General features: G+C 35.4%; 1 protein-coding gene across 6 annotated transcripts in view; it reads left to right on the forward strand.

The window, feature by feature from the left end:
* LOC306862549 (rho GTPase-activating protein 26-like) overlaps nucleotides 1–20513 on the forward strand; it is a 79606-nt gene that overhangs the window by 21907 nt on the left and 37186 nt on the right. For all 6 annotated transcript variants that reach the window (XM_079405407.1, XM_079405405.1, XM_079405409.1 and 3 more), the window contains exons 2-9: nucleotides 10816–10911; nucleotides 12616–12677; nucleotides 14866–14937; nucleotides 15882–15983; nucleotides 16642–16752; nucleotides 16858–16962; nucleotides 17828–17957; nucleotides 19761–19861. In XM_079405407.1, coding sequence (XP_079261533.1) covers nucleotides 10816–10911; nucleotides 12616–12677; nucleotides 14866–14937; nucleotides 15882–15983; nucleotides 16642–16752; nucleotides 16858–16962; nucleotides 17828–17957; nucleotides 19761–19861 — 779 coding nt within the window. The remainder of the gene's footprint in view (nucleotides 1–10815; nucleotides 10912–12615; nucleotides 12678–14865; nucleotides 14938–15881; nucleotides 15984–16641; nucleotides 16753–16857; nucleotides 16963–17827; nucleotides 17958–19760; nucleotides 19862–20513) is intronic.

Below are 20513 nucleotides of genomic sequence, written 5' to 3' on the forward strand. Positions count from 1 at the left end.
TGCCAGTATTAATTTTCATCTTTGTTCCTTGTTTTCTCCCTGTTTTGTCATCTCAAACTTCTGTGAGACTGTTTACACAAGTGAAAGTAATTAACAGGATATTGTATACTAGAGACTTGAGGTTAAAGTCTCTTTCGTTGTGCACACTGCGTGACGTCTGATGTTTCTTCTTTCTGTTTCTCTGCTGGTTTACTCTTTTTTTGAGTTCAGGAAGCAGCTGCTGTACATCATCATCAGTTTTAACTGAAGTGCTTGCATGCAATCTGGTGGACCAATCTATGGATCTTAACACGTTCGGCCGTATTGACCCAATGCATGTGATGAAACTTGGAATCAGGAAGGGTTACTTGTCAAATAGTATTGAAGTGGCATTTAACACAATTTGTGTAATTCTGTGGATTTTTACAATAATTTTTTCTGTCACATTTTAATACGCAGAGAAAACTAAGTAAGCCATTCATTAGTTGATTTCCCAAAGGGTAAACTTTGTGGTGCTCCGTTAGTTTGAGCATCCTAAACTGCCTGATGCAACAATATTGGCTCAACCTGTGTCATGAGCATCTCATATGCTTGTAAATAAAGGAGTGTTCAAGAAATATTGGTTCAAATTTTAATTTAGGACTGAAGCCTACAAGAAGTGTAATGATTTTTTTTCTTTTGACCATGTTAAAAAATGAAATAGTGAAATTGATTTTAAATAAACTACAATATAAACATTATAATGCATTTTATAATTTAATAAATTTTATATACATCAATTCTATAAATATTAAAAACAGAAAACTAGTTTGGTGTAAAAATATTTAAAAAATTACTCATTTATAAAAAGTCATAAATAATGCAATTTTTGTATATTGTACACATTTATTGAGTAGCGTTGAAGTTGCAGCTGATATTTAAAATGTATTAACTTAATGTAATACTGAATAACAGTTACATCTAATGCTTTACATATGCTTTAGTATGTTTGTCAGCAAAATAATTATTTAAAGCAGAACAAATTATTAAAACGGTAATTTAAAACTTTTAATTTGACATTAAGTGTTTAAAAGTGCATTAAAACAGTTATGAATCTATACTCTAAGTACTTTTAAGTGGCCTTTTATTTGATTAATTTTGTATTATTTGCAAGTGCATTTTTTTAAAACTGCTTTTAACATTTGAAGAACACTACAAGTGTACATTCTGTGGCGGGAGGAGCCAACGACAAACACAGTGGGTGTGGCGTCAAGCCTCGGAGAGGTTTTTATTAAACAACAAAATGTACAAAAAGTGTCCAAAGGGGGAAAAAGTGTCCAAATAAACGGGGAATCTGGTGTCCTCGTCGTGCCGCGGGGCTAGTGAAGGAGGGTAGTGTTCGTCAGGGAAGGGTCCAGGGAAGGGGCGGAGTCCGGTGGCCGCACGCGCTCCCCTCTCGGGGCCGGGAGCGAGTGGCGGCAGCGTCTCTTGCGCGGCTTCGTCCATCTCCTGGGTTCCCGGCGCTTCAAGGGGATTCGGCGGCCCGGCATCCTGGCCCGTCAGCCGCCTAACGGGTGCGGCAGTCCTCCTCGACGCTCCCTTCCTGGACCCACGAGGACACCAGCGTGCATGCACGGGGAAGAGACCGGTCTCCCGAGGAGAGGCGCGCTCGGCGTTTAAACGGCGGCGGTGATGAGGCTCTATTCACATCAGGTGCGCCTCATCACACGCCGCCAGCCCTAGGTGTTCAGCGCCCCTCCTCTCTCACACACCCACTCCCGTCGGGAGCCTGGTGAAGGGCGGCGAATACGGGACGGGGTGGTGATGATGGACAGGGGGGAGGCAGCCGACTCGTCACAATTCAATACAATTAAGCACACTTCTTCTTCTAAAGGAGACTTGTTTTGGAACTGTTTTCATTTGTGGAACAAAAATTAATGTAATGCAAGTTACTTAATATTCATTTTTGTTTATTGAATTATTGTAAAAAAGCAGTATCATTCTTGTTGTGTTTTTCCAGATAGCAATACCTTTGATTAGCTATTTAAATGTTGTTTTAGAAAATATATGATTTTTTTTTTTATAATACCTCATGCGGAAATGTCATGTCAACCACTTCTGCCATGTGCAGACAGTATATTTACAGTACATCTGTCCACAGAGAGTAAACAAAGAGGGCAAAAGAATGACACAGAACCGACATGACCAAACACAAACTCTGCTACAGGGGTACTTGCTCGTGCTTTGCTAATTGTATCCTTATGTATAATGCTGACTTGATGTTTGACATTTTTAATCATATGTATATGCTAATGGCTCAGAATACTGCCATCTAAACAACCATAATCTCCACAAAGTGTTCTGTGCTGATTACATTGTTATTTTTGAATACCATGAATTATTAATGCTGCACCAGCTATTCAGTGTTTGGTGGATGAGACAATTATGCAAATTTAGGTTCATGATATCTAACATGGAGAAAAAATGGCAGATTGACTAATTTTTGCTTTTCTGTGCAGATGACATTGGAAAACAACGTGATGTAGCTCTGCAAAAACGTATCTGTAGATACAATTTACTGCATTTTCTAACTAGAATGAACAGTAAACAAAAGGATTTTTTTCACACTGTTTCTTGCACAATATTATGTTATGACCTCAAACACTTTAACATGTATACATGTACATGAGAACTACATTTTGATGTCTCCAGCTCCTTATCTATGGCTTTTTTGACATAGTAAACGTGCTCTGTAGCTCACCTGATACAGCATCCCACATGCAACGGTGAACTCTCTGGTACAAGTGCCGTGAAACACAAGTTGTGATAAAGTGTTATCAGTTTAGCGCCACTCACTGGACATTTAATTTCCTAACAATTTACTTTGAAAGCTTCATGAACTATGTAAGAAACAATGTAATATCATTTTTGCATTTTGCGACTTCCAGTGAGCCAAACATTTTAGTGTTTACCCCACTGTCTGTGCTACATTTCTAGTGTAATTCCAATTCAATGATGTCAACAGTTTGTAGGTGTCACATCCTTGATGCAAATTGTGTCAGTTTGAGTCAGTTAGTAGGACAGTGCCTAGTCATTAAGTTGCAGTGAATCATGTTGTAGTTGCTGACATTGCAGATATTAAGTATCTGGTTATAACTCACTTCCTACCCTGCTATTCATTTCCTTTTCCTGTGGCATACCAGGATTTGTGTATCAGTGTTCGGAAATCCACTTTCATGGTCCGTCGTTGCTCCATCAGAATTCGTTTCCTGTGTGCATGCTATGACTGCAGAGAAAACACAAGCTTTATTTTACTGCCATTTAAACATTCGGACTATTTCACTGGCATTTTAATGCCTTGAGAGCCGCAAACGGAGAAAATGTATTTCAGCAGCCAATTCTGGAAGGTTAAAAAGTAATTTCATGCTTACACTGCTGTGACTGTACTTCAGCTGTAAGCGCGAACAGCGCAGCCACCGCACAAATCCCAGCAGGCTGCAGCTTTCATCTTATCTTGCTGACTAAACTAAATGAGCAGAAATTGTAGTGCTCTGAAATTGACCCAAAAACAACAAGAGTCTATTCCACAGAGGTCAATTAAAGGATGTAGAGAGTGAAACTGCAGGGCTTCGTTCTGTGAGCGACTGCTCGTCTGTCTCCTTCATGTTGGTGTACTGTGTAATCAACAAAGTTGTTAATCTTAAAAATGCATAGCTGGCCTTGTTTTGAAAAGAAATGACATTTTGTGTGCTAAACATCAAAAAAGGTAGAAGCTAAAACCTTGTGCACACCGCTTTAGCCAGTTTCTGCCACTGAATAAAAATAAAAAGTTAATTGTGACTTTTTATCTCCCAATTCGGTCTTCTTTCTTGCAATAATGACTTTTTTCTCAGAATTGCGTTATATAAACTCACAATTGCAAATTATAAAGTCAGAACTGTGTGATAGAAATTTGTAATTGTGACTTAAAAAGTCTGAATTGTGTGATAAGCTAACCCTAACCCTAATTGTGAGAAATTAAGTCAAAATTGCTAGATATAAACTCACAATTTTTCCTTTTTTATCAGAATGATATAAACTCGCAATTGTGAGTTATAATGTCAGAATTGCATGGTAGAAATTTGCAATTGCAAGTTACAAAGTCATATAAACTCGCAATTCTGACTTTAATTTTCAGAATATCTCTCAGAATTGTGAGTTTATATATTAACTCACAAGATGTAAACTCACAGTTGTAAGAAAATCTGTTTGCGAAATGTAAACTTGTAATTGCAAGAAAGTCAGCATTGCGAGATGTAAAAATGCAGAGTTGAAAAAAGGCAGAACTGTGAGTTTATATCATGCATTTCTGAGAAAAAATGTCATAATTCTGAGATATAAAGTCGCAATTACCTTTTATTTTTTTAAAACACACACTATATACATATACCAATGTAAAAATGTAAGTCATTACTTGATGGTATTCACCTCAGAGTATCTGTTAAATTATACCAAACAATTATTGGTGCAAAATACAAAAAGGAAATGCACTGGTTCATGCACCGGTCTCTCTTCATCCTGTGCAGTCTGTTTTTTGTAGATTTTGCAATATGAATTGACTCTGCGCCCTGCCTTAACAGTGTGATCTATCGCAATGACATCATTACAAGTATGACTTAATGTTTATTTCTCTGTAGTTTGTGTGAATTCCCATTCGCATGTGCAACATGTTTGGTCTTTGACCTCCCTGTTATGGTTCATATGTCAGAAAGTGTTCGTTTTGTTATGAATGAATGAACCTGAATGCATTATCTGCATCTTCTTCTAATTACATCTTCATTGAATTTTACCTACTAGAGTTCCAAGTAAGATGTCTCTCAGGACATTATAATGTGTGTGTCTAGCAGTGATGTGGTGGTGTTTTGCTGAGTAGACTTTGGCTTCTGACTAGCTCTCGCTGTGTGGCCCAGTACAGCTCCCTGCTGGTAAAGTGCTCTGTGTAATGGAAGCTCTGCCGTTTGGACCATCTGGAGAGATGTGTCTTCCAGGTCTTCACTGGCTTCCATCACAAAGGCTTTTATCATCTGTTCTGCTCTATATTAATATATGTACAGAACATTTATGAATTAATATATTAGAAAAATTTGTCATCATTTACCTATTTGTTGTGCACTGCAAAATAATGAAATTAAAAAAGGCCTCAGGTTCCAAATTGTCAAAAAAAAAAAAAAACTCCAAAGTATCATAGAGCAGCCTATGTGACTCACACACTTCGATTCATAAAATAGCTTTGTGAGAGAAACAGACCAAATTTTACATTATTCACTGATAATTTGCACTGTAGCTCTCAAAATCAAATATGCATGCGCCACATAACTTAAAATAACATTTTATTTTATAAAAAATAAAAATAATGATATACACTTGTACTGAATTTAAAATCTTAATCTTATTTAAAAAACTGCACTTGCACATAATTATTATGTATACTTTAAAATGTAAAATTAGCATTTTGTGATAATTTTTTAAGTACATTTTACAGTAAGTAATTGTTTTAATACTCTTGTCATGCTTGCGAAGTTCTTCACTGTAGGGTGTTAGTTGTTGTATATGCACTACATGTACTACTAACTTAATCGTTACAAAATGTGTAATTGCAAATTAATTCTCAGAAATCATGTTTTTTCATTGTGCAATTAATCCAATTAATCTCAATCAAACTGCAGTTGGGTTATTTTGACTAGGTTAAAAAATTACTAAAAAACCCCCAGCTAACTAACACAATAAAAACTAGTGCTATCAAAAGATTAATCGCGATTAATCGCATACAAAATAAAAGTTGTTTGCATAATATAAGACACGTACAGCATATATTTTGAAAATATTTACACGTATTTACGTCTATATTTATATTCATATCATTTATATTACGAATAAATATATTTAATATATAAACTCAACATATTTTTCGGAAATATATACATGCACGTGTGTATTTATATATACATAATAAATATACACAGCACACATTCTGTACTTTGTTTATTTTTATTGATTATTTTTACAGAGACAATGCACAATTAAAAGTAATTGCACCAGAGTTAGCTAATAGCTACATCTGCTTATTCATATATTATGTAAACAAAAACTTTTATTTTGGATGCGATTAATCGCGATTAATCATTTGACAGCACTAAAAAAAACATGTTTTTTTTTTAAATTTAAATCTGTTTTTGCAAATAAACTCTTCAAAAATATTTCAATATACGGCATGGAAGATATGACGTTATGCTATATTTTAGTTTACCATAAATGCTTGTCAGTAAATTCGACAAGATACTTTTAAAATTGTTCTTTTTAAATGTTTTCTCGTGTAAAATAAGTACAGTTTAAGATACTTTTAAAATTGCAGTGGGAAGTAGCTCATAATTTATTTATTTTTACCAAAATTTGCAGTAAAAATTTGAAAAAGATCTCTTTAGACAGTGATGTTTAGGTTTATGATGCTGGTTTTGGCATATATTTGTGAATTCGTAACAGCCATACAGCATATGTTTAACAGAGTCAGTGATTTGTACAAAGTGACTGCTAAGTGTCTGCCGTAATGGTCTTTAGAGACTAATTATATTCCTTCACTTGGCTGAAGCTGAGTTATGTGCTCCTGGACCTCAGCCACAACTCTCTTCATGACATCTTTCTGTTAGCATTCCAAAACACTTCCAGGTTGCACTGCACACATGTTGAGAAGCATGATAAATATGTTGAGATGAAACTGTATTTCAGCACGCTATGTGTTTAAACCTACTCTTTCGATAAAGCAGCTATAGCCAAAATCTAACTACACTGACATTTTCTAATGGAGGGTAAAACAAAGAAAGCAAACCGAGCTCCTGTCAAGTTGCTTACAAATAGTTATTGTCACGAGGTTGTTGTTTTTAGAGTACTCCTCGATAATCAGAAAGAAGGCTGTAGGTCTTTGTATGAATCATTCATTAGCAATGAAGCCACTTGTATTTCATTCTAATGATTTCAAACCTCTGCCACAAAAAAGCACGTGTTCAGGAACATCTGAAAAAGTTGATGAGCATGATGATGAAGGATTTGGGAGGGCCGATCCTCCCTCATAGAAACGCGAGCTCCCTGCAGACAGCAGCTGGTATCCGTTCCACACCAACAGCGCTCCGGCTCATCCCAAGACTGGAAACTTTCAAACCATGAGCAAATTACATACTTCAAGTGTTTCCATTTTCTCACTTCAACATCTGATTGTCACTGTGGACGTGTAAACACTGCAAGTTGTGGGAGTAACAACAGCATTCAATTGTATGTTATTGTTCCTTGTGTATATGAAATACTCCTCCTATAATCAACTGGGTTTAAATGGGTTAATGACACTAACTAACTGTTCATTATTAAAACAATATTTAAATAAATTAATAATGTAACTGATTAATTAAAGGATTTGGTGGCTATTCACTACTTGAATGTGATTCAATTTTTATTTTAATTTCTGATTTTTTTCCTCAGAATTCCGTGATATAAACTTGTAATTTTGAGTTACAAATTCAGAATTGTGTGATATAAAGTCTGTCACATTCTGAGAAATACAGACACAATTCTAAGTTACATGCAGTTGTGAGCTATAAAGTGAGAATTGTGAGATATAAACTCATGATTGTAGAAAAATAGTATTTTTCCCTCCCAGAATTTGACTGTATAACTAGCAATAGCGAATTTATGTGTCAAAATTCAGAGAAAAAAAATCAGAATTGTGAGATGAGGAAAAAAAAGTCACTTTTATTATTTTTTTTTTCCAGTGTTGGTAAAACATAGCTTTACAGATGTTAACTAATGTAAAAATAACCCAGACAAGTTTTAATTTAATTTGATATATTATCAGGCTTTTTGCGACAAAAAAGGCGCATTAGAAGGGATATAATTCTAGAAAATGGAATCTTTGGGATAATCTTTATCGTTTTTTCTTAAGGAATTTTTTTTTTTAGTTTTGTTAAAATATTTTAAGTATTTGAAAAACATTTGTCTGGCAAATCAAAGTTGGTGTGGCCAAAGAGCAAGTGGCAATCTGAACATGCAGAGGTCTACAGTAGTCAACATTTGAAGTCGATCAAAAAAGTTAATCAAAGTTGTCCTAAGATAAGAATGGGTATTGTTTTAGTTTTTTGACAACATTGATGAAAGGTTTTAATCCACTTCAAATGTTGATTACTGTATAAGAAGTCTCTGATAACACCAGAAAATTCAATGTACCTTTTATGACATGTCAATGGTTATTTTCGCTTAGAAAAACTCTAAAAAGTAGAGGAAATTTACTGTGCAGGCAAGCAGCATGTTAACTAAAGCTCACAGCGTCACATAATGGCACGTCAGCAGCATTCCACTGGAGCCTTTGGAAAGAAAAATGCTGCATCTTTTTATTTGATTTCCTGTTGGCTTGTATTTGTGAGTGTTTGTGCATGCATGTACAACTATATGTGCGCATTCCTTCCTTGGACGGCACCATTGTGTCGCCGGGCAGGAAGCAGAGGACACTGGAGGAGAAAATTTTGAGGAATTCTGTGTTCTTAGAGCACATGTTGATGAATGTGGATGTCAACAGAAGCTGCGTATTTTTAGCGCTGGTCACTAATTAACAATCCATTCTTGGATTTCCGAGTGCTAAAATAACTGCATCCGTTGATAACTCGATAGGCTCCTTGTTGGGAAGTAGGGTTGCCACTTTTACCCAAATATTAGCAGTTGATCCCATACTAGTAGAATTAAATGATTATTGATACCAAAGCAAAAACTAATATGCTATTCAACGTACCCATTAGATGTGTATTGTATTTTTCTGTCATAAATGAACTGGATTTTGTTAGTATAGAGATTGTTGCAGATCTACTGTAACTATTTTACAGTTTTGTTCATGCGTTGTAAAATGTCTTGTAACCTGCTAGCTTGGTAAGCCAACGCAAGCCATTGCCAAACAGAATCGTATTTCTTTCCATGAAGAACTGGGTCAGTATGTTTCACAAGAAGTAAATGTCCTGAAAAAAGAATAATGTATTTGTATGCTGGAAAACTTGCCCTTGAGGTGATTATGAATTGGACCACTTGTGTCGTTTGTAATGGAGAGAGTTTAAACACAGTTTGCCCAAAATGTGCTTTGACAATCACATACAGAAAGTTTGGTTCATATCGCTGTGAGTGATACGTTTAAAAGAGCTGCTATGCCAAATCCCTTAACAGAGCTCTAGGAATTTTCCATTTGTATTATTATCATGATTATTATTAGTAGTAGTAGTAGTTGTAGTACAAGTAGTACATTTTCCAAACCTTTAGTACAAATCAAATAACTTTTGTCAAGCATTTCAGCATACTTTCAATTGTTAGTACGCAAAATTGCTAAGTATCCTTTCCACTACACATAATGCATGTTTCATCTATATACATTTTTGGTCACACTTTAGTTTTGGGACCAGTTCTCACAATTAACTAACTACGCTGTAAAAAATTACCGTGATTTTAACGGTAAAAAACTGTGAAAATGCTACAGTAAAAACCTATTAAATGATTAACAGTAAGTTCCTGTAAAACTGACGTTCCCAGAATTCTCTGCGTTGTATTTCAAATTTTGTTTGAATTTGATGTTTTTTCTTTGAAATAACTGTTTCTTCTTATCAGTTATGTTTATTAGGGTTGTATGTTACGTCTAATGTTGTTAAATTAATGTTTATTGCATATTTCAGTTTAATGAGTCTCACCATGATGGTGTTTAGTGCTTGTGTGAATGACACTGTGCACCTTCTGTATATGTTATTATTTAAAAGCTGCTTGTGATGGGTTTTGGTTCATCATGTGACTTTCTCATCATCTCCTGCTTTTGGTGGTTATCAGTGTATTTCTAAGGTACAAAACAGATTTCAGAACTGTAATATGTTGGTGTATTAACATTATATCAGTTCATGAAATTACGGTATTTTAAAACCTAAAATGTTGTTACCGTTTTTTTTTTATTGTAGAATTCCAGCAACCACAGCTGCCGTTTTTTTACCGTAAATTTTATGGATTTTTTTTTTACAGTGTATTAATTATGACATTTGCCTCAATAAACTCCTAATTTGCTGCTTATTAAAAGTTAGTAATGCAGTTGTTAAGTTTAGATATGGGGTAGGACTAAGGGATCTACCACTAATAACAGACAATATGTTAGTAATATGCATAATAATAAGCAAAATGTTAAAAGTGAGAATTGGTCCATAAACTAAAGTGGGGAAAAAAATCATAATGTTATTACTTTCAAATTATTCAACTGCATCTCTTCCCATTCAGTTTATCTATTATTTAATGCAGCAGATCTTAATGATTAATCAATCGTATTGATTTCTGTAGATATAGAGTCTGTAGAACTGGCTTTCAATTTCCAAATATAATGAATTCCTATTAAAGTACAGCATATGCAATTTACCTCAAACTAAAAAAAGTGCTACTGAGGTTGACATCCAGCTTGGCTCATTTTCTCAAGTTTCTCATTTGTTATTCTGAACGATCTAAAACCAAGGGGTCTGCCTTCGATTTATAATCTGATCTCACCAGCCAAATTCGCATTCCATGACAAACAGTATTTATTTTTAGGGACTTCTGGGCTCCTCAGCTTTCTTTTTTTGGACATTTTCCCCCTCACAGTCTCTTTTTCTCGTTCCCTCACTGAACTCTCACTCACTTTGTCAGTCGCATGTCTTGAAAGGCCTAGACACCACAAAGTTTCCAAAGCGCAGTGTATGTTCTATCGCTTTCTGGCTTAAAACATTGTGGTTTTGTCACCTTGTGCTATTCTCGTCAGAGAAATTTGAACACATCTTGTCACATCTTTTACAGATTTGTCCACTGCGAAGAGAAAGTTTGCAGAATCACTGAACGAGTTTAAATTCCAGTGCATTGGCGATGCAGAAACAGATGATGAGATATGCATTGGTAAGTTCATAACACTGTTTCTTTTGAATGTTTGTTGTTGCTTAGTCAGTGCATTTTGCAAGAAACAAAAATCATTCTCAAGATTATACTACAGTTTTAAACCCCAAAGCATTATTCAATGTATGCTGTCATACAAATGACATTCGTAGAAAGCATTTGAACTCACTTTCTCTGAAGTGCATCAATTGAGTACAAATTGATCCATGGCCATCTGATCCCACTCCAGGTCTTGCACAATATATTCATTAAAAGCTTTTAACTCAAAAAGACTGAGTGCCGTCCACACGACCGTTTCATTTAGCCCCTACTATGCCACAATTAAACCAAGGTTTCAGCTCAACTTTTATGTATATGCCATAATTCCTCTTGGTGTTGTGGCATTAAAGGCTTAAGTGTTGGAACCTGTGGGAATTTTTGTGGCTTTCTGTAAATCCTGGCACCTTACATGGAAACTTGCTGAAATCCTGCTTGGCTGAATCTGAAGAAGGAACATGTATTGACTTGCCTCTTTTCTGATCTCATCTTCAGTTGCAGCCTTGCAGTCCTTTAGTCTTACATTCAGTTGACCTTGCTGAAAACTGTAGTACATCTGTAAGGTTTCTATAGTATTGAGGTTGGGTATCTTGAGAGGTTTGATGAGTTTGCTGCTTTAGTTGTGATAGAAATACTAGTGCTAATCAGTGAAATCGCCATTACGTTTGCGCATATTTAGAGTATTTGCCTTTTCAAAACTGTTTGCTGTAGATATGCATGCCACAACATCAGTTGTGTATAATAAAAAAATAAAAATTTTTTTTAAAAATGCACTTGCATGTAATACAATATTAATGAAATAAAACTACTTAAAAATAGTACAGTGTCATGACAAAATAAAAATGTAACTTTAAGTACATTTTAAATCATAGTTTTAATAATCATGTCATGTTTTAATACTTTAACACTTGTTGACTTACAAAATATAGCACATGTAAACTACCTAATTATATTTTTAACAGTAGTGTGTTATATGACATTACATTTAAAGTTTTAATATTAAATGCAACTTTGGGAGTGGGTGTGTGAGAGAGGAGGGGCGCTGAAACAGCCAGGGCTGGCGGTGTGTGATGAGGCGCACCTGAACCGAATAGAGCCTCATCACCGCCGCTCTTTAAATGCAGAGCGTGCCTCTCCTCAAGAGACCGGTCTCTTCCCCGCCTGACTGACTCCGCCCCTTACCTGGACCCTTTCTTCCAGAACACTGCCCCTCCTTCACAAACCCCGCAGCACGATGAGGAAACCAGATCCTCTGTTTATTTTGGACGCTTTAAGCCCTTTTTCCCCAACACATCACAGTTTTTTTTTTTTTTTACCTCGCAGATAAAAAAAATGTTTAGTTGTAGGTGTTTGCAGAAGATGGTATTTGGCCGCTGTTCTTTTGTAAGAGCGCTAAACACATGCAAGCTCTGTGTTGTCACCTTCTAAATGGTTGTCACACAGATTTGTGTATGTTAAACACAAACCTGCTAGCACAATTTTGCTGAGTTGTGCTGTGGAAAGTGTTGCTCTTGGCTCGGTTTTGAATAACCATTTCTTATTTGAATTCTCAAACTGTCCGTGGTGACTTATAAAATGATGAAAGCTTGACTTCACTGCTTGAAGATGTAAATTAAGCTAATGTGGTCAAGATGCCGTGTGATCACCAGTCTTCTTTCTTTTCTTTCAAAGCCAAATCACTACAGGAGTTTGCTGGAGTCTTACAGAACCTGGAAGATGAGAGGACACGAATGGTCAGCAGGTTTTTCATCATCACCATCATTAGTTTCATTATCACCATGTTTATAATTAATAGTTAAAAGGAATAGATCACTAAAAATGAAACTTGCTCCCACGTCTTTCATTTCCTGGGTTAGACAGTATGATGATATACAGTTCATGTCATGAGAGTTTAGCATAGTAATATACTAATCATACTTGGTGCACCGAGACTTATATAACATGAATAACCCTTAATATACATGCGTGAAATTACTTCTTAGCAGATCTATACAGGTGGAGCTGGGGAAGGTGGAGGGTTTCTAAAGCGCACTGCAACTGCTACAGAAATCTCTAGCCAAGTATTTGAATGTTGAGCAGCAAGCTCATTGGCTGCTGATATGAAAAGAACCAATCAGCTACGCCATGTGAATAATGATGTCATTATGTCAGTTTGAGTTAGACCTCAGACTGCGCCATCTAGAGTTTGAGAACTTTGTATTTGTTGACAAAAGTTTACATAAGAATGTGCAAAATGTTACCAAAAATTAAGAGGAATCATACAAAATGCATGTTTTTTTTTTCTTAGTATTGTCCAGAATAAGATATTTTACATAAAATGTTTATATATAGTGCACAAGAAAAAAAAATAAATAGGACTAAATAAACTAAATAAAAATAAGAGATATCTGCTATAGCATTTATACCTTAGTGCTATTGACAAAATCTGACACGAAGCAGAAAACGTCCACCTACTCTGCAAACTGTAACAAGCTTTGTAGCTCATAGGTGTGATTTCACTTTGACACACGTCTGATGTAGAACTCAACTTGCTAATGTGTGATCACACCAATAGTACATCTGGAAGGTTTCTATAGTATTGAGGTTGGGTATCTTGAGAGGTTTGATGAGTTTGCTGCTTTAGTTGTGATAGAAATACTAGTGCTAATCAGTGAAATCGCCATTACGTTTGCGCATATTTAGAGTATTTGCCTTTTCAAAACTGTTTGCTGTAGATATGCATGCCACAACATCAGTTGTATATAATAAAAAAAAAAATTATACAAATTTTAAAAACTGCACTTGCATGTAATGCAATATTAATGAAATAAAACTACTTAAAAAATAGTACAGTGTCATGAAAAAATAAAAACCTACTCTGCAAACTGTAACAAGCTTTGTAGCTCATAGGTGTGATTTCACTTTGACACACACGTCTGATGTGGAACTCAACTTGCTAATGTGTGATCACACCAACATAGGTGTCTATATCCTCCAGAGACCTCCCCAAAAAAAGTTTTGTGAATTTTGATTTTTTTTTTTCATGTCATTACATTGTTTAGACCATAAGAAAAAAATTGAAAATAACATTTTTGAAAAATTATATTTTATTCATATTTTTTTCTATGTCCTCTGTAGAGGACACTAGGACTAAGTTTTTCTAAAAATAAAATGGCATGAATAGACATCAAAAAGGAAAAAACAATGGGATTTTAAAAAAAAATCACCAATCAATTTTTAGGTTTCAGGATTTTTTTTATACTAAACTTTGTTTAAGGATGATTCTCAACTATGTTATAAAATATATAACAAAATGATTTGATGTACCATTTTGTTTTATGCAGTATGTGTGTAAAAATTTCCATAAACTGGTTTTCCATTAAACACAGTGTATTTTTACACTGTATCTAATTTGCATATTAATGTGTTGCGGTTGGGACAGCATGTTGAAAAAAGAATTGTCATAATAGGAGTAATAAATTACCAGATTTTCATAATAATATCTAATATTTCATAAGAAAATTAATAATTAATTAATTTTCCTATTCAATTATGTCTTCCAAAATGCACAATAAACATGCTTTTAGTCCTGGTGTCCTCTACAGTGGACATGTATGAAATGATGTCCTGTTTCATAACAGGAAGTCATATTTGAATTTGAAAACCCATAATAAAAATTTTTTATATTTCTAAATTTCTACAATTACCAGAACAATCTGTGTGGCCATATAAATACATAAATGAATGATCATACCGTTATGTCTACAGTATAAAGTCTTAATGCTTTAACGTGGAGCAGTATTGGGGCTGGGTGATGTTGCACTAATGTTCTCATAACGTATGTGGCAAAGAATGGTGAGAAACCTTAGGAGACAGACAGTTCTCTTCTGGTAAATGTGATTTTTAGAAGTAGATGATAACAGGAACCCTATGTCTCCTCAGATTGAAAATGCCAATGATGTGTTGATTTCTCCACTGGAGCGTTTCAGGAAGGAGCAGATTGGAGCTGCAAAGGTGAGAGCCGAAGTTCAAAACGCTTTATGCTGTAATGGTATTCATAGCAGAAAGAGGCTTATTGATTTCAGTTATCAAGCACCACCTTGTTCGAAGGCATATTTGTCACTTTAGATTAATATTATACAGTCAAAACCTGCAGATTCCATGTGGGCCAAGCCATCACAGATCCAAGCACTGCTCAGACACTGCTGAAGCTGTTTAAACAGCACTGCCATCTGTTGGGTATGATGTGTAAACACTCATTGTAATGTTCATGATTAATACAAACAGATGCAATGAATCTGTTTTATTTGACATGTAGCAAAGGATTGTGCATGCCTCATTCTCATTGTTTTTTTTTTTTTTTTAAATGGTTCAGATTTATTGCCAACTTTACAGCTCATGCATGCCACTTGCAGGTGTTTGATTCCCTAATGACAAATTCAACTCTCACACACCCAGTGGCTTTTGTCCATTATTAGATACTTACAGGTGTCTGGAGTTCAGAGGCCAAGGCCCTTAAGAAAATTAAAACGTATAGAAAAGAATGAGCCATTGTACAGTACACTTTGTAAAGTACACATCACTTAAAAGTACTTATTACACAAATGGTGTACTTTAAAATAATGTGTGTAAGTGGATGTATTAAATGTAATGTTTTCAGACACTTAATTGCATGTTATTTGCCATTAAAGTAAAATGTGTTATTTTAAATTTATATTAAATGCAATTAGTTGAATTTAAGATTTTAGCACACCTGTTTAAGTCATTTCATAATTATATACAGTATATTGTTTTTGAAAAATGGTTAAAATGTTGAATGCTTCAGCATCTGCCCCAAACACACTACTTGATAAAGTTTCATTGTATGTGTGTGAAACTACCCACTGTAACTGCTTTACGTACTGTATTTCCAATTTAAAATGAATATGGATGTATACATATACATTTTTATCCCACAGGAGGCCAAAAAGAAATATGATAAAGAGACAGAGAAGTACTGCACAGTGTTGGAGAAACACCTCAGTCTGTCTGCAAAGAAAAAGGAAGCACACCTTCATGAAGTATGTTCTGCTATTAATGCTTTTTTACTTGAGACTGAAATGCATTTTTGCATGCGGTTGCACTTTAAGACTAGAAATCGTCTGGTTTGACATATATATTGAAAGGCTTCACTTTATTTGTAATAGCAAAAGCATTTGTGAGCCTTGAGCACAAAACCAGTCATATGTTGCACAGGTATATTTGTAGCAATAGCCAAAAATACATTGTAAGGGTCAAAATTATAGATTTTTCTTTTATGCCAAAAATCATTAGGCTATTAAGTAAAGATCATGTTCCATGAAGATATTTTATAAACGTCCTACTGTAAATATATCAACACTTAAGTTTTGATTAGTAATATGCATTGCTAAGAACTTCATTTGAACAACTTTAAAGGTCATTTTCTCAATATTTAGATTTTTTTGCACCCTCAGATTCCAGATTTTCAAATAGTTGTATCTCAGCCAAATATTGTCCGATCCTAACAAACCATACATCAATGGAACGCTTATATGATGTATAAATCTCAATTTCAAAGAATTGACTCTTATGACTGGTTTTGTGGTCTAGGGTCAAATTTGGTTTACTATTGTAGACATGAACTAAAGGCTACAAACCCCTAGTTTGATATTATGGACATTTGTATGTTTTAATTTTTTTTTTATCATATCTTCCCAGGCGGATAACCAGGTGGACATTGTAAGGCAGCACTTCTATGAGGTCTCGCTGGAATATGTCTTCAAAGTGCAGGAAGTCCAGGAGAGGAAAATGTTTGAGTTTGTGGAGCCGGTACAACTTCATCATATTTTCATGTCATTCTTTTTATATTATATTATATCATATTATTATTCAGTCCTTAATGATGGCTGCTTTCCTCTTTTTTTGTGTGTGTAGCTGCTGGCTTTTCTACAGGGTCTGTTTACATATTATCATCATGGGTATGAACTGGCCAAAGACTTCAGCCATTTCAAGACTGACCTCACAATCAGCATTCAAAATGTGAGTGTATTTCTTACAACAGACCCTCATAGATGCTAATGTTACAAATTAGGAGAGCAGAATTAGTATTTTTTTTGACTGTACTAAAGCATAAAAAAATACATTTGCAGATATTTAGGAAACATTCCACGTTCACATAACTGTTTCTTTGAATAACAATGCTACAATCCTGCTTTGAAATGTGTGTTCCGTGTCAGAATGTCTGTTTTGTGTTGGTCTGTGTGATTCCCCCTCACTGCCAGTTTACCTAATAGTATTTTTGACACACCGGGTTGCCAGATGTTGGAAAACACAGCATACTGCAGGCATAGAAGCAAGCAAACAAACTAGAAATCACAGACTCTACCCGACCTAAAAAGCTTCGACATCCATCTAAAAAGCTCTATGACCTGAAGCATACTGAAACAGATAAATCATAAGGCTTATGCCTTCCATTGTGGATTGCGCTCGTTCCTGTGCATGCTAATATGACAACCTGCGCGAGTGTCGAGTCTGAGGCGGAGGGGCTGTCAATATTACATACTGCACCTTTAATGTCTTGTCTTGAGAAGTCCAGTCTTTTAGTTTAGGATGAATGTATCAAACCCTTTCAAAGCCAAATCACTACAGGAGTTTGCTCAAACCCAGTCCTTGACGGGTGCAGTTAGTTTGCCAAAATGCATTGCAAATAACAACTGCCTTGGAACTAGCCAGTTCACAATGAGCCAGGTCAATGATCTGTTATATTTAAGGAGTGCAGGAGTTTCATTTAAGTATTTTGCATTGCAGAGGTTTTTACAGTGGCAGCTTTTCACAGGCGTTCTCTATTCTTCATGTCTTGTGGAACATTCACTCCTCTTTTTAAATTGTTTTTGTTTCATTTCAGACGCGGAACCGGTTCGAGAGCACTCGTTCAGAGGTGGAATGTTTGATGAAGAAGATGAAGGAAAACCCGCATGAACATAAGAGCATCAGTCCGAACACAATGGAGGGATACCTGTTTGTTCAAGAAAAACGTAAGTTGAAAAGTTTGTAGCTTTTCTCTGATTTAGACACAACTGATCCCACTGGCCCGTGGCCACTATAGAGGTTTTGTGATGCTTTCTCTCTGTGTGTGTGTGTGTGTGTGTGTGTGTGTGTGTGTGAGATTGAACATCATTCTCCCTGCATTCTCAAATGACTTGAAATGATATTTGTATATACCTGAATATTTTTCTATACACCTAAAAAGTATAGTATAAGAGTCAGCTATTTTATATCATGGCTACTGTTTTTAAATGATTTCACTATTCTGCGGCAACATTTTTGCAAAAAAAGATGCTTGCGTTGTTTCTTGTATGGTTCGCAGCAGTTTAAAAGTTAAATGTTCAGTGCGTGAAAATAAAGCATGTTCAGTTTTCTCCAAATAGATCAATGTGACTGTGCCAACATTAAATCACATTGTTCATGCATGTATCACGCCAATTCATAAATGAAATGTTCAGTCGGCGGCGCAAAAAGGTTAATGCTCTATTACCTTTAAAAGTAACATGCTCCCATCACTAAATCCTACCCTAAACCAAAACAATGATGTGATGGTGTTAAAGAAAAACAATGTGAGATAAAAATGCATTTACTTCAGCAACCTTGCCATTTTACCATGTTTTTACACTGCTTTGAGCTTTTTTATTGAACCATGTTTCACGAGACTCATACCGGAGTGTCACACATTGCAAGTGCACCAGGTGAGCTACCGAGCAAGTTTACTACAGCAGAAAATCCATACACATAGAAATGAATATATTTACATTTACATTTACATTTATTCATTTAGCTGACGCTTTCATCCAAAGCGACTTACAATTGCTATATATGTCAGAGGTCGCACGCCTCTGGAGCAACTAGGGGTTAAGTGTCTTGCTCAGGGACACATTGGTGTCTCACAGTGGATTCGAACCCGGGTCTCTCACACCAAAGGCATGTGTCTTATCCACTGCGCCATCACCACCCCATATATGATGTCTATTTGTAAGGATTTACATGGATTTAAAATGGGGTCAGATTAAACTGTGTGAGGGCTTTGAGTGTTTAAAAAGATAAATCAGACAACAATGTTAAAAGGTGAACATTGTAAATACATATTTGATTTTCAAAGGAAGCTAAAACAACACAAAACTAGACATCCTAGGCTGTTAAAAGCACAGTCTTTCAGTTCCATATCATTAAAACAGTCCTTCAGAATTCCAGCGTGCTGTAAGTCCCAATGTGAATGTGCATACACACATTAAAATGGTTAAGAGGCATAAAATGGCTAAGACAACATGAGAACCTATTAAAACATAAAACCATTATAATATACTGAGCAGGTTAAAACATGTGTCCTGTGTGACAGTGTCACACATTAAAAAATGTATTGGTTTACAAATCATGCACTGTGGTAAAGGTATTTTAAGGTGATAGCAAAGTGTTGTGCAAATGAAAATGAGTCGTCATTAACTGATTTTCTGGCCCTATAATCATAATTTGTGTGAAAAGGAATAGAAGTGTTTGGTGTTTTACTGCCACCAGTGTTCATTCCTTTTTTTTTTTAAGTTTTGTAAAAATGTAAGCACATGTATAGGCATGTTTTTTTTTTTTTTTTTTTTTTTCAATGTTTCATATAACCTAAGCATTCAAAGAGTTTAACATATATCTCCTCCTCTATCACACACACAACTTTAATTGCTTAAAATAGTGTTTCCTAACCCTTTTCTTGGAGGCACATGAACACTGAATTCTGTGATCATTTTACTGTTTATCTGTCTTTTTCTTACATGGGTCCCTGTTTTATACCAAATCAGGTTCCTTTGTGTCCACATGGGTGAAGTACTACTGCATCTATCACAGAGGGCCCAAACGCATGACCATAATGCTGTTTGATCAGAAGTCTGGGGCCAAAAATGTAAGTAGTTCTTTTTTCTCTTTCTCTGTCGCATACAGTCCGTCTTCACCCTTTCACTCAGCAGTATGTGTAACCTTTGGTTTGGAGAGTGGATGCTGGCACAGGCCACGTGTTTTTTCCTCATCCTGGCATTGACAAGACTCTAATCTTGGCACGAGAAGCTGTGTATCTCATCGTTGAGCTGGCACCAGTGTATGCACCTGGCTCTGTGCCCGTCCCACTCTCCACAGCCACACACGCGGGGTCAATAGCACGACTCTCGCACAAGCGGCCTGGTTACATTCCGACCAGACACTACTACCCCGCTGCTAGACACACAAACCTCTCAATCGCAAGAGAGAAGCAAACGTGTTTTATTGTCATTAAAAAATGTATTGTTTACGTTATTGCTGACATATTTACAAGGAAATGCACATCTTAAAACAAAAACCTTTTAATTTAATGTGGGCATAAAAATAGCTTTTGATTCTTGAGTTCGAATTTGAATGGTTTCACAGCAAAATGCAAAACTGTGACTCTTCATTCACTGACACGCTTCACTCGGCAGCGCTAAGAGTTCTATAAAATAATTTATTTTATTTAATACTTATAAAATATAATAGTATTATCACACTTTATTTATTATATTGTTTATTATTTTATTTTTAAAAAA

The sequence above is a fragment of the Barbus barbus genome (genome assembly GCF_936440315.1).
Source record: "Barbus barbus genome assembly, chromosome: 43".
In the NCBI taxonomy this organism is placed as follows: domain Eukaryota; kingdom Metazoa; phylum Chordata; class Actinopteri; order Cypriniformes; family Cyprinidae; genus Barbus; species Barbus barbus.